At 37.1% G+C, this 14,000-nt stretch overlaps 1 protein-coding gene across 9 annotated transcripts in view; it reads right to left on the reverse strand.

Moving 5' to 3' along the window:
- The window catches only part of CLASP2 (cytoplasmic linker associated protein 2), a 188,135-nt gene that overhangs the window by 146,909 nt on the left and 27,226 nt on the right, over nt 1–14,000 (reverse strand). For all 9 annotated transcript variants that reach the window (XM_068982068.1, XM_068982065.1, XM_068982067.1 and 6 more), the window contains exon 7: nt 13,042–13,112. In XM_068982068.1, the coding sequence (XP_068838169.1) occupies nt 13,042–13,112 (71 nt within the window). The remainder of the gene's footprint in view (nt 1–13,041; nt 13,113–14,000) is intronic.

Here is a 14,000-nt window from a genome sequence, read left to right on the forward strand (position 1 = left end):
CTCTTACCCTCTTTGTCAAAGGGATCTTTAAAAATTCAAGACCTTCTACTGGCACAAAAACAGAAATACAGACCAAAGGAACAAGACAGAAAGCCCAAGATAAACCCACACACCTATAGACACCTTATATTTGACAAAGGAGGCAAGAATATACAATGGGGCAAGGACAGTCTCTTCAATAAGTGGTGTTGGGAAAACTGGACAGCTATATGTAAAAGAATGAAATCAAAACACTTTCTAACACTGTATACAAAGATAAACTCAAGTAAGCCTCGGCAGCGTAAAAACAAAAAAACAAAAACAAAGATAAAACTCAAAATGGATTAAAGACCTAAATATAAGACCAGAAACTATAAAACTCCTAGAGGAAAACATAGGCAGAACACTCTATGACACAAATCACAGCAAAATCGCCTATGACCCACTCCCTAGAGTAAATGGGAGGGAACATGGGTAAACCTATGGCTGATTCATGTTGATATTTGGTAGAAACCAATGCAATACTATAAAACAATTATCCTTCAATTAAAAATAAATAAAAACAAAAACAAACAAGTAGGACCTAACTAAACTTAAAAGCTTTTGCACAGCGAATGAAACTATAAACTATTCACATATAAAGGTGAAAAGACAACCAACCCTCAGAATGGGAAAAAATAACAGCAAATAAAATAACTCACAAAGAATTAATTTTAAAAATATATGAGCAGCTCATACAAGGCAACACCAGAAAAACAACCCAATCAAAAAACAGGCAAAAGACCTAAACTGACATTTCTCCAAAGAAGACATACATTTGGCTAACACAGGAAAAGATGCTTAACATCACTCATTATTAGAGAAATGCAAATCAAAACTACAATGAGCTATCACCCCACATGGGTCAGAATGGCTAATCATCAAAAAATCTACAAACAATAAATGCTGGAGAGGTTGTAGAGAAAAGGAAACCCTCTTGCACTGTTGGTGGGAATCCAAGTTGATACAGTCACTGTGGAGAACAGTGTGGAGAGTCCTTAAAAAACTAGGAATAAAGCCAGGAATATGACCCAGCAATTCCACTAATTCTGAGGAAACCAAAACTGAAAAAGACACGTGTAACCCAATGTTCGTTGCAGTTCTATTTGCAATAGCTAGGACATGGAAGCAACCTAGATGTCCACTGACAGATGAATGGATAAAGAAGCTGTGTTACACAGACAACGGACTATTACTCAGCCATAAAAAGCAACGCATTTGAGACAGTCCTAATAAGGTGGATGAACCTACAGCCTATTATAAGTCAGAAAGAGAAAAACAATTATCACGTACTAACGCATACATATGGAATCTAGAAAGATAGTACTGAAGAACCTATCTGCAAGTGGCAATGGAGACACAGAAATTGAGAAGAGACTTATGGACACAGTTCAGCGGGGGCAAGAAGGCGAGGGTGGGCGGTATGGAGAGAGTAACATGGAAACATACATTATCATATGTAAAACAGACAGCCAATAGGAATTTGCTGTATGACTCAGGGAACACAAACTGGGGCTCGAGAAGAACGTAGAGGAAACAGGGAGGGAGATAGGTGGGATGTTCAAATGGGAGGGAACATGGGTAAACCTATGGTTGATTACTGTTGATATTTGGTAGAAATCAATGCAATACTATAAAACAATTATCCTTCAATTTAAAATAATTTAAAAAATTCAAGACCTTCAGTAATTCTGTGAAGTAAAAGGACAAACACAATTTAAATCACTATTTGGTATTCATAAATTTAAATAACAACATATTTCATAATAACCATAATAGCAAACTAAACAATAAATGAGGCTTATAGTAAGGATTATTTAAAACCTTTAAAATGTCATCATTTTAGGTAGTTAAAATTTCACCACAGCTACAGGTTGGTTACAACAGCTGTCAAGAACATCAACTATATATTCTACATGTACACAGGAAAGATGTAAACCTTTTCATGAAAAATCAGGTTCATGAGCAACATCATGTTTGCAGGTAAGTTGCTACTGATGTCCAACACTTTGTACCCAGAAGGGTAAATGGGTCTGTTTCAAGAAGATTTTCCATCTTAGTAACTACTACTTTCCTGCTTTTATTGCTATTTATTGAATGCCCAATTTTTTTTCTCACTTCTAAGTTACTTCCTCTCCTCATAGGCTATTTTTCCCCCTTATTGCTCCTAGAAGAAGAGTTTGCCCTTTTGGCCAGTAAGTTAAAGGGCTGCTTCTTTCAGTGCCTTAAATTATTGACTCCAAGTGTATCACATAGAACAGTCAAGGGTTTGGAAGGCGAGAAATCTATTCAGTGTTAATTTCTTGCTGTTGTTCTCAATCCCCCAAACCAGTAGTTACGTGTCAGATTGGACAGGGGAGCCTGGTGGGCTGCCGTCTATGGTGTCGCAGAGAGTCGGACACGACGGAAGCGACTTAGCAGCAGCAAAAGGCTAAGGGAAAGCAAAGGTTATATCATCACTTGTTTGTCTTTTTTAAAAGATTCATGTTTGGAAGAATAGACTGTTTTGAATTGTTTAAAGTTTAGAGACAATCTATTTGCAACAAAACCTTATTTCTTTCCAGTCACTCTGTAGCATAACAACAAAAGGCCAAATTCCTCTTGTGAGCTTTTGAGGCAGATTTCAGGGCTCAGCGCCACATAATAATCCTACAGGTTTTTAACTCTATCTGGTTTAACTGCCCAGAGCTACTTCATAATCATCTGACTGCTCTGTTTTGTACCCTTAGGTAAGGATAAAGACAACTAAACAAAAAGGCACATGAAAGCCACCCCACCAACTCTTCAATTGATGGTCATTAGAGTGCTTCTCAAATCTGCTAATAAAATCTTTCATATGTCCATGAAGTTAAGCCTGCATAACATTTTTAACAGATAACAGACTAATAACCAGAACACAGAAAGAGAAACTATAAATGAAAAAGCAAAAAGCTGGAGCACAGGGAACTCTACCCAATACTCTGTAAGGACCTATATGGGAAAAGAATCTTAAAAGAGAGTAGATAAAAGTATATGTGTAACTGACTCACTCTGCTATACAACAGAAACTAACACAACATTGTAAATCAACTCTACTCCAATAAAAATTTAAAAAAATAAAATTTTAAAAATTATTCTCAAATATCTCTAAAAGATACACCCAACCCAGGGATCAAACCCAGGTCTCCCGCATTGCAGGCAGATTCTTTACCACCTGAGCCACCGGGGAAGCCGAAGAATACTGGAGTGGGTACCCTATCCCTTCTCCAGGGGATCCTCCCAACCCAGGAATCAAACCACGGTCTCCTGCATTGCAGGGGGATTCTTTACCAGCTGAGCTACCAGGGAAGCCCAAAAGATGCACAGGGGAAAAAAAGAGTCGCCTAAAGATGCCACAAAGCAATTCACAGTAAAAAAAAATATATAAACATTCAAACATATGAAGATGATCAATGTTATCAGAAAAAAGGAAATTTTTTTTAAAGAGTGAGATATTTTTTACCTATCTGATATGCAAATTTTTAGAAGATTAATAATCATGAGAACTGAAATGAATGTAAGATAGAAAGCACTGTTGGTAAGAAGTGGTAAAGCCTTTTTTGGGAGAAATTTGGGAGAACTAGAACAACTTGAAATGAATAAAAACTTTGATCCAGAAATTCTACTTCTAGACTGTTTTTAAAAATGTGTGTGCAAAAATATATGTGCACACACACATGATTTGTACAAAAGTGTTCATTTCAGAATCATTTAGGAAAGTTATATGTGATTAGCAATCTGAAATTCCATAGACAAAGAGATATTTATGACACACATCCATACTATGGAGTACTATGGAACAGTGCAAGCAAATGAGAACAGTTACATATCATGACATTTTTAGAAAAATCCACCACTATGCACTATTGAGCAGACACAGTAAATGGCAAAAATATGTTGAGAATGATACCATTCATGCAAACAAAGTCAAAACACAACTATTTTGATACTTAATATGAATGTTAAGGCAGAGTAAAAGGTACGAAAAAACAAACTCCATACTAATAAAAGTGTTCCTCTCTGCTTATCTCTAGGCTTAGGGGTTTGGAGGTAATTGAGAAGTGGTTCTTTATTCACATTATTTGATTTCTGAAAAAGAGAAGATACTAGCACATTAAAGAATAAAAACCAAAATACATAAGGAATAGCATAAGCCCGTGCTGTATGCCTCTCCAGATACTGATATGGTGCATGTATATTACACGTGAGAGACACTAATATACAGAGAAGTATACATGAAACTCTTAAGAACTGTAAACCCCAGGACGACCTGTTACTGCTTAGATTTTTAATTTTTTAATAAAGATGTATTACTTTATCACTAAAATCCAATAAAAGTATTTTCATTTTAAAGAGGAAGAGAATATGCGGGAAGGTTATTTTCTGAGCTTTATAAGAGGTTGTTACTTTGATTTTTTTAAAAAATCAACACATTCTTAAACAGTCTGAATGGATTTAGTATTATTGAAAAAAGAAAAAGTAAGTAAATATACACTGATAGCTACTGAACCTATAATGTTTAAGAAAGAAATAAAATCTGGATACAGTCCAAATAAAACGCAACATTTAGATCTGCTTAGAAAATAAGGTTTAAAAATAACAATCAAATAAATTTGGCAATGCCCTTAAGTATATGAGAACTTAATTCATTAATTTTGATGGCTTTTGCCTTAAAAACTGGAAGTTAAAATTACATTGTTATTTATTTCTATAAGGACATATAAAAGATAAATTCTTGAAATAAACTGTAACAATATACAAAATCAGATTTACTACCATATTCCATTAACATATATATAATTATTTAAATGACTGTTTACCAATATGATTTTTTAAATATAAACTTGCACCCTATTCCTCAGCATCCCAAGGGGACACACTGGTTAGACAGAAGTCATTAAACAGTCATAAAAGAAGGCTGAAACTGTTTAAAAACTTCCAAATACAAACCAACCTTTCTTAAGAACGTAGCGAAAAATACATGAAACACTTCTGAAGTAACCTCAATTCCCCTTTGTACACATCTCTGGTGTTGATGCGATTATAAAGTATATATACCTCTAAGCATCTTAACAAAAGGTTTAATAATGAAGAAAAAAAAAAAAACTGAAGTACTAAATGTTATGAAGGACAATACCAAAGGCACATTTGAGGCTCTAGATTTGATTCTGGTTTGCTCTGTGCCTGAATCTGGGACTTATAAACTCAACAAGCCTTAGTTTCCTAATCTGTGAAATGGAAATACCAAAATCCTCTTTACACTTCATTTATTTGTACCTTAGGAGTTAATGGACAATAAGTACACTCATGTGCTTTGGAAAACTAGACAGCACTATAAAAATACATTTTAAAAATTATTCTACTCACAATAAAACACTGGCAAAACTGATTTTTTTAAATCAAACTATATCTGTATAGAATTTATAAAGGACTAAATATTTTCTAGAGAACTACTTACTAGAGATATTGACAAATAACAAGCACATCAATTAAAACAGTGTCTATGGCAAGCCATTTTGCCTCTTTATCTACTTAATCACTACAGAATCCTACTTGTTGTCAATACAACAGCAATTTTGTCGAGCTAGGCAACTCTGCCAAATCTGTCATTCTTTCAAAGGCCATGTTCTCTCTTCAAAGCTTCTGCATATTTCCCATGTTTCTTTCAATATCCCTTTATATCCACCACCGAAGACAGAGGGTTTGCTTGGTAAGATGCAAGGTAAACTGTCATATTTGCCAGATTCCATACAGACATATCAAGTAGAAAAAGATACCAATGACAAGTACACATACACGTGCATATATGAACATACAAGCGGTGTGTACACACACATACACAAAGTGTCCTTCATTCTTTAGGGAGAAATACCTTTCTTTTACAGCAAATGACCGTCACTTTAAAAGGAAGTGTACACCACAAGCAAAAGAAGAAAGATAAATCTTACTCACCATCTCCCATAGCCATTCAGATGGTCCAGGGAGCTCTCTCAAACCAAGAGGTCAAACAGCACAACAAACAAATGCAGCTCGGTGCCTGCGCCACTGGGCTCGGCCTGCAGCCTGCAGACACCCTGCAGACACCCGGAGCACGGTGTGACCCAGGCCGCGCTGCAGCTCTGCACCGCAATAGCCAACAGCTGCTACTCCACTTCAAAATAAAAGTCTGGGGTCTTGGTGAAAACCCTCGTCTCTTTAGCAGAGCCTCGCAGAGCTTGATCAAGATTATTCTTTAACTGCATGTAAGAGGTTAGATACAGGTTGTGGTATTTCTCCTTGTGCTGCCTGCCTGAAATTTAATGTAAGAAAAGCTCTGGGAGCCAATAAATGCCATCCCACTGAGGGACTTTTAATGCAGTCATCAAAACACAAGGCATGTGTTCAACAATCATTTTCTGCTTCCCTAAAGATATCCATGTAATCAGTAGCAATCACATGATCTGATGGATTAACTGATTTGTGCCTTTTTTAGAGGTTTTCATCCTTTTGTCGTTACCTTTTAATATTTACAACGGAGACTGCTAGAAGCACACAAACAGGAATAGCCCAGTTTCCATGATTAACTGCTCTCATTATGCAGGAAGCATTTCTGGCTGCCGTAAACAAATCACGTCAAAGGCAGCCCATCAAAGGCTGCTCTGTGTGTGGACAGCAGGGCCACACGGAACAAAGCTTGCTTCTGGCGGAGACAGGACCCAGCCAGTGCGCAGCTGCGGAGACTGGAGCACCCTGCATCCACGCTGCATAGCCAGCAGCACACCGTCAAGCTCCGAGAAGGCCCTGGGGCTCCTGGTCACAGACAGACACGTTTTTCACTCAGCCTAAGGAAAGGGCTGCTTTGCTTTTCACCAAAGGGTATGTTATCAACTAGATTGCCAGTTACCTTATTGCCTCGTATAGCCAAATATCAAGGTAATTTCAAAGCCTAGCTTCTATGCTTTATTTTATTGCCAACCTTCTAAAACAATTATTTTCCTAGCAACTGTTTTCAAACAGAGAAGCTGGGAGATAGTTTACAATGATTACACGCCAAGACTGCATTCGGTCCTACACACACACTTGATAAATCATAATTATGCGGAGTTTTTTCAGTGAAAAAAAAAGACTTGCAGTCACAGCCACCAACACGTCTGTGTTTACATCTCGGTGAGCGTAGGAGCCTGTCTAGAAAGCTCCATGATGACACCAGACCCAGTTGTAATCACAGGGCGCCTGCAAGATTCAGTCTTTTCCTTCCACAGTACTGCTGTTGCCTTCTTTCAGCCATGATTTGATTAATTTTAAATCCAGTTTCCTTCTAATAGCAGTTAATTCCACTGCACTTAAGGATTCTGCCTAACTTACTCGATAATGAGAATTAAAGTCAGACTTGAAATACCCTCAAATCAAACAAACAAAAAATACCATGCATTTCTCACTATTCCCAAATTATATGACACACTCAAATCTCTGATAATAGAATTTACTTTGTGTTCTTGAGTGTGCTGAACTAATGCTCTAGAAAATCAAGTCAAAGAGTTCAAACAGAACTTAAAAGGGTACAGATATGGCAAGCATGAAAGAAATCAGAGCCAAAAGCATGAGATGTAAGGTTATGCATTAGGACGTGCGTAAGGGGAGAAGACGTAGATGGAAGAGGAAATAAAATAGACAATTTTCCCAAACAATAAATGTATATAGGTAGTTTGAGGTCCTATCACTACCACTTACCACAAGCTTCTCCAGCCTAAAATCCTTCTTATTCCCAGAAGCCTATCAAGACTCCTCCTACGGCCTACAAGACCCTCGTATCGTGGTTCCTGCTTACATTTCCAATTAGCTCTCACAGACGCTCTCGCTTCCAACCTAGCTCTTTCCGCGCTAGGTTCTAGTCAGCCCTGGCCTCCTCCACTCCTTTCTTCATATATATGAAGATCTTTTCCACCTCTCGGCCTTTACGGCCACATTTTCTCTGCCCAAAGCATTTTTTACCACCATGTATCCAATGACCAGCTCATTCTCCTTTATCAGGTCTCAATCAAATATGCCAATGCTCAGAGAGGCTTGCCCACCCTTCTGTCTAATGCGGCATCACTGAGTTAACATCTCCATACCCTATTTACTTCACTTAATGACTGTGCAGATGACAGATTTTAATCTACAGTGGCTCTTAGACACTTATACCACTTTTACCACGAATCTTCTGGGTTGGTTTTTATTTGTTTGTATTTAGTAAGATCACTTTTTCATCCCTAAACAACCTAAATCAATATAAGAAGCATGGCATTTCATTATTATAGTTTTAGGCAAAGACACACTAAAAGTTTTTACTGCTTGTAACAGTTTTCTAGTCACAGAACATCAGATGAAACAAATCCAAATTAAATACCAGGTCTGGCTGAACTCAGATAATTTGTTTTGCATATGTACACCAAGGGGGAGAGAGAAGAGGTGATATCTTTAATAGCTCTTCATTCTGTTGTGTGCATGAACTACTGCTACAAGTTTCCATGTTGAGCCTTTATTCTGACTTAAATGTTTTGCTGTCTGTAACTTTATTTTCAAGTTTTAGTTTGAGTGAATAGTAACAAGGAGCCAACAAAGGATTGAAAATTACGCAGAGAAAAATTGTGCAGAAATAAAGAATGGAGCCAAATAACCCTCCATTACATTATTTTAGGTATGATCTTGTTTGCTGTTGTTGATAAGTCACTAACTCATGCCTGACTCCTTTGCCACCCCATGGACTGCAGCCTGCCAGGTTCCTCTGTCCATGGAATGGATTCTCTGTAGGCAATACTGGAATGGGCTGCCATTTCCTTCTTCAACTTGGCAGTTAATAAAACTGGCGTGGACGGAGGAGCCTGGAGGGCTACAGTCCATGGGGTCGCAAAGAGTCGGACATGACTTCACTTTCACTTTCAGTTTCAGTGCTCAATTTACATATTTTTCTACCTGTGAAAATTATTCAGGCATCTTGGGTTGGGATGAAATATACTATAATGTTAGGGAAAATTAGGAAATTATTCATTTAATGGCTTTTTTACTTAGCAGCGAGGATTTTAAGGAATAATTTAAATTAATTTCAGTAAATTCATTAGACAAGGAGTAGTTGTATTTTCTTTCATTACCAACTGCAATCACTCTGGATATGTTTACTTACTTATGATCTCTCTTTCCCCAGAACGTAGGTTTGTCTAGGCTGAAACTTTAACTGTCTTCTTCACTCTTGTGACAAAATCTATTTACATTTTAAGAAGACCATTCTCAATTCTGGTAGAAAGCAGATTTCAGGGGTCAAACACAGAACTGAAACCTATTGCAGCAGGTTGCAAGTAAAAGCTAAAGGAGATTTACAGTAGGGTTTTTAGCAGTGGAGATGTGAAAAAAAAATTAGCAAACTTGACACATATTAGGATTTCAGAGGTAGAAATGACTAGTTAGAATGGGAGATCAATGCTAATTATTAATCATTCTAATCAGGAAAATTTCTAGCTTCAGTTGATGGTGGTGCCATTGACTGAAATGGGTAAACTGGGGAAAGAACAGATTTGAGGGAAAGGAAGAGAACAGGCTTTAACTTTCGGACCTGTTAAGCCTGAGACACTCATCAGGCATCCAAAGCGAAAGGCCACATCAAGGTGACAGGCTCTGGGATGTGGAACACAGAGATAAATGAGGGCCAGAGCTGCACAGTGAGGAGCCATCAGCACATGGCTGCCATGTGGAGCGTTTGGGCTGGACTATCACTGAGAGATAATAAAGACAAGGGGGGAGAGGCTTGGGCCCTGGGACCCACCAACATGACAAATGGGCTTTCCTCTTTTAGCCTCTTAATAACAAAGCTGATATAGTATATTTCAATGATAGTACAATTCCATCATCAAAATCATCCTGACCAATTTTTACACACCAATATATATATTATAGATTTTTAACGTTCACATTTGACTATACTTTCAATATTCAGATTATAATCTCCAAAACAAAAGGATTCCTGAGGATTTCTCTCCAAGAGACATAAATGCCAGGTACTAACCCTAAATCTCCCTGTTTATGGAGAGATCATCAAAAGAAAAAGGAATGAGAGCTAAAAGAATAGGAAACAAAAAAAACCTTCTATCTTTCGAAGGTAACAAAAATAACCTCAGAAAATACAAGAAGGGCAATACTTTCAAAACAAATCACAATCAAATAATAGATATCTTAAATTTATAGTATGCATTGTATTTTTCTTAAGAGGTGTGACTACATAGTCTGGAATACACAAATGAGAATGCACTATAAATGGTACAAAAACACAATTCCTTAATTCAAGGAACTTTAACAATTCGTCACCTTTTTGCTCTTTCTGGTTTGTATGGAAATGGACAGAGGTAACTGCTGGAACACCTTCTATTCAGAGAGGAAGAGTGAGAAACTGCTGGTAATCAGGGTGAGGACCGGTAGTGCTGAAATCAATTTATGCTCCTGCAACTAAGTTTAGATTAGGGTAGACACAATCTTTTTAACACTAAATTCTTTTTTTTTTTTTTGAGAGATTCAGGTAAGGCTTTATTGGGACTCACGTTGCAGCATGAGGGAGCAAAAACAAGAAACACGTGTCCCTGCTTGCTCCCTGAGGCCAGGGGTGGGGGTGGGGTTGAGCTGATCCTTTAAACAGGGTGAGGATGGGGCTGATGGTGGGTGAGGCTGGAGGGCTGACTTGGGTGATCTGCCCACCTCCTTGGTGTTTGGGGATCTTGCACAGTATCCTGCTTTTGCTCCTGAACCTTAGAAGTAGAAGTTAGGTTTCGGTCTTTTTGTATCTTGTTCATAATTTGCCCCCAATTGTGCATGCTGCTGCTGCTGCTGCTGCCGCTGCTAAGTCGCTTCAGTCGTGTCCGACTCTGTGTGACCCCATAGACGGCAGCCCACCAGGCTCCCCTGTCCCTGGGATTATGCAGGCAAGAACACTGGAGTGGGTTGCCATTTCCTTCTCCAGAGCATGGAAGTAAAAAGTGAAAGTGAAGTCACTCAGTCATGTCTGACACTTCAAGACCCCATGGACTGCAGCCTACCAGGCTCCTCCATTCATGGGATTTTCCAGGCAAGAGTACTGGAGTGGGTTGCCATTGCCTTCTCCCTAACACTAAATTCTTACTACATCTGCCTTAATGCAATACAACAAGGCTTGCATGCTAAGTCACTTCGACTCATTGCGACCCCATGGACTATAGTCCACCAGGCTCCTCTGTCCATGGAATTCTCCAGGAAAGAATACTTAGTCTTGGTTTAATCTGGAGAAAACTAACTAAATTATATTAATAACTAGTCTTCCTATCACCTGACTATAATAATTCATACAACAAATTTTTTCTCCAGTATCATATACATTATTAAGCTAAGTATACTATCTTTATAAAATAAACCTATTTTCCTAGGTGCAAAAACTACCTATACTATCTTTGGACTTAGAATATATTATTCACATATACAGTTAATTAACACTTATGGACTGAAGGTAAATGCTACCCAGGAAGATGAAACACAATTTAGCAACCTTACAAAAAGGAAGAGCAACCACAAAATCAAATACATACTAGATACCAATACCAAGCCTCCTTGAATTCCAAGGAGGTCTCATTCTAATTAAGAAGCCAAAAATGATCATACTGGTGAAGTTCCTATGTCTGTGTTTCTTCACTGGTATCATCACTGATAGTCTAAACACAGGTGTAACAGTAATCAACCCTACAATTTCTACTAAAAATCAGTTAAGTAAAACAATTACTCTGCTATCACAGGCATAACATTCTCTAACATAAATCATACCAATGTTTTCTTAGGTCAGTCTCTCAAGGCAACAGAAATAAAACCATAAATAAACAAATGGGACCTATTCAAACTTACAAGCTTTTGCATAAGAAAGGAAACCATTAAAACAACAACAAAAACAACCCAAAAGACAACCTATGGAATGGGAGAAGATATTTGTAAATGATGCAATTGACAAGGGCTTAATTTCCAAAATATACAAACAGCTCATACAACTCAACAACAGCAAAAAAAACCCCAACAACCTAATTGAAAAGTGGGCAGAGACCTAATTATATAATACTCCAAAGACACACAGACGGCCAACAGGCACAAGAAAAGGTGTTTAACATCATTAATTATTAGAGAAATGCAAATCATAACTATAATGAGGTACCCCCTCACACCAGTCAGAATGGCAATCATTAAAAAGTCTACAGTGGAAACAACCTAAGTGTCCACTGACAGATAAATGGATAAAGAAGATGTGGTTCAGATATACAATGGTGTATGACTCAGCCACAGAAAGGATGAAACACCATTTGTGGTAATATGGATAAACTAGAGATGATCAAATGCCATATGATATCACTTACATGTGGAATCTAAAATACAAAACAAATAAACCAATCTATGAAACAGAAATGGGCCCACAGAGAGAGAACAGGCTTGTGGTTGCCAAAGGGAAGGGAAACCAGGGGAGGATGAACTGGGCATCTGGGGTGAGCAGCTGAGAACTATTATATACAGAATGGATAAACAGCAAGGTCCAATCTCCTGAGACAAACCATAATGGAAAAGAATACAAAGAACATATATATGTGTATAACTGAGTAACTGCTGAAATCAACACAACACTGCAAATCAACTAGACTTCAATTACAAAATAAGTTGAGTAAAAAACATTTTATGCACGGAAGGACACAGAGGACAAGGGGGTCATCATATCTTCAACACAGAGGATACCAAAAATAAGGTTAAAGAATAATACCACTTTACACAATTAACCCATTATTAAATTTCCACTTATTCCAAAAGAGTCAGAGGATAGGTAATGATCAGCAGAATATAAAGACTTTGTTACTATATCCTAACCAAGTTTTAACCCACAAAGTCAAATCTGATGAATCAGTGATATAATAGTTGACTTGAAGGCATATTTTGGTATATAAAACTCTGCTACCTAATCTCAGAAATGTTTGAGATCTGGATTAACTTAATTATTCTTACCTTTGCAGACACTCAAAATCATACCGCCTGAATTTTGCACTTCATCAAATTTGGCAAGTATCATTTCTAATCTGGGAATAAAGAATAAATTCTGTTTATTTTACATACTCTTTTAATTAGAAACAATTTCCTTCACCACTTCCCTGAGAAAAAACAATCCCAGGGATTCAGTTAGTTGTATACAACTCTCTTTTTATAATTAACTTGCTTATTGAAAGCAGACACAAAACCCAGCTATTCAGTAGAGACGAGGAGTCAAATACAGGTGGCACTCTACACACTCACAGGTATATCTGTAAAAAGGTAACTTTCAAAGGAAGGGGATTACAATGTATAAAATAAACAAGTTACAGGGGTTTATCGTGCAACACAGGGAACAGAATAACCATAAATGGAATATAAAAATTGTTAACTGCTATGTTGTACACCCAGAACTTGTATAATACTGTACATCTACCATAATTCCACTTTTTTAAAAAAGATAACTTTTACACAAGGCACTTTCATAGTTTCATCATAAAATTATTTCTCCAAACCCATCAAAAATACTTTAGTTCCAACTTTACAATGAATCCACTCAGTCACCAAGTCATTTTTTTAAAGTACATAAAAATCGTTCTAAGGAAGCTTAAAGCAAACATAAAAACAATGGAATACAAACTGTCAGAGATTAAAGTAATGCTGATGATGTCACTGATAATCTCATGCTGAATCTCAATTCAATACCAACTCTATTTTAACTCTTTCATATTCAGAATACTTCCTTTCTACCTTTCTGTCATCACTTTTAATGAAAAACACTTTTTATTAGAAAAGTAATATATACTCATTACAAAAGAAAATCAGGAAACATAAATAGAAACAAAGAAAAAAACCCACAATCCCACCACCCAGAGAATTTATTCAATTGCCTGCTTTCCAATTCTTTATATTTATATATAAATTCTCTTCGGGTCAAA

The sequence above is a fragment of the Capricornis sumatraensis genome, chromosome 10, assembly GCF_032405125.1.
Source record: "Capricornis sumatraensis isolate serow.1 chromosome 10, serow.2, whole genome shotgun sequence".
In the NCBI taxonomy this organism is placed as follows: Eukaryota; Metazoa; Chordata; class Mammalia; order Artiodactyla; family Bovidae; genus Capricornis; species Capricornis sumatraensis.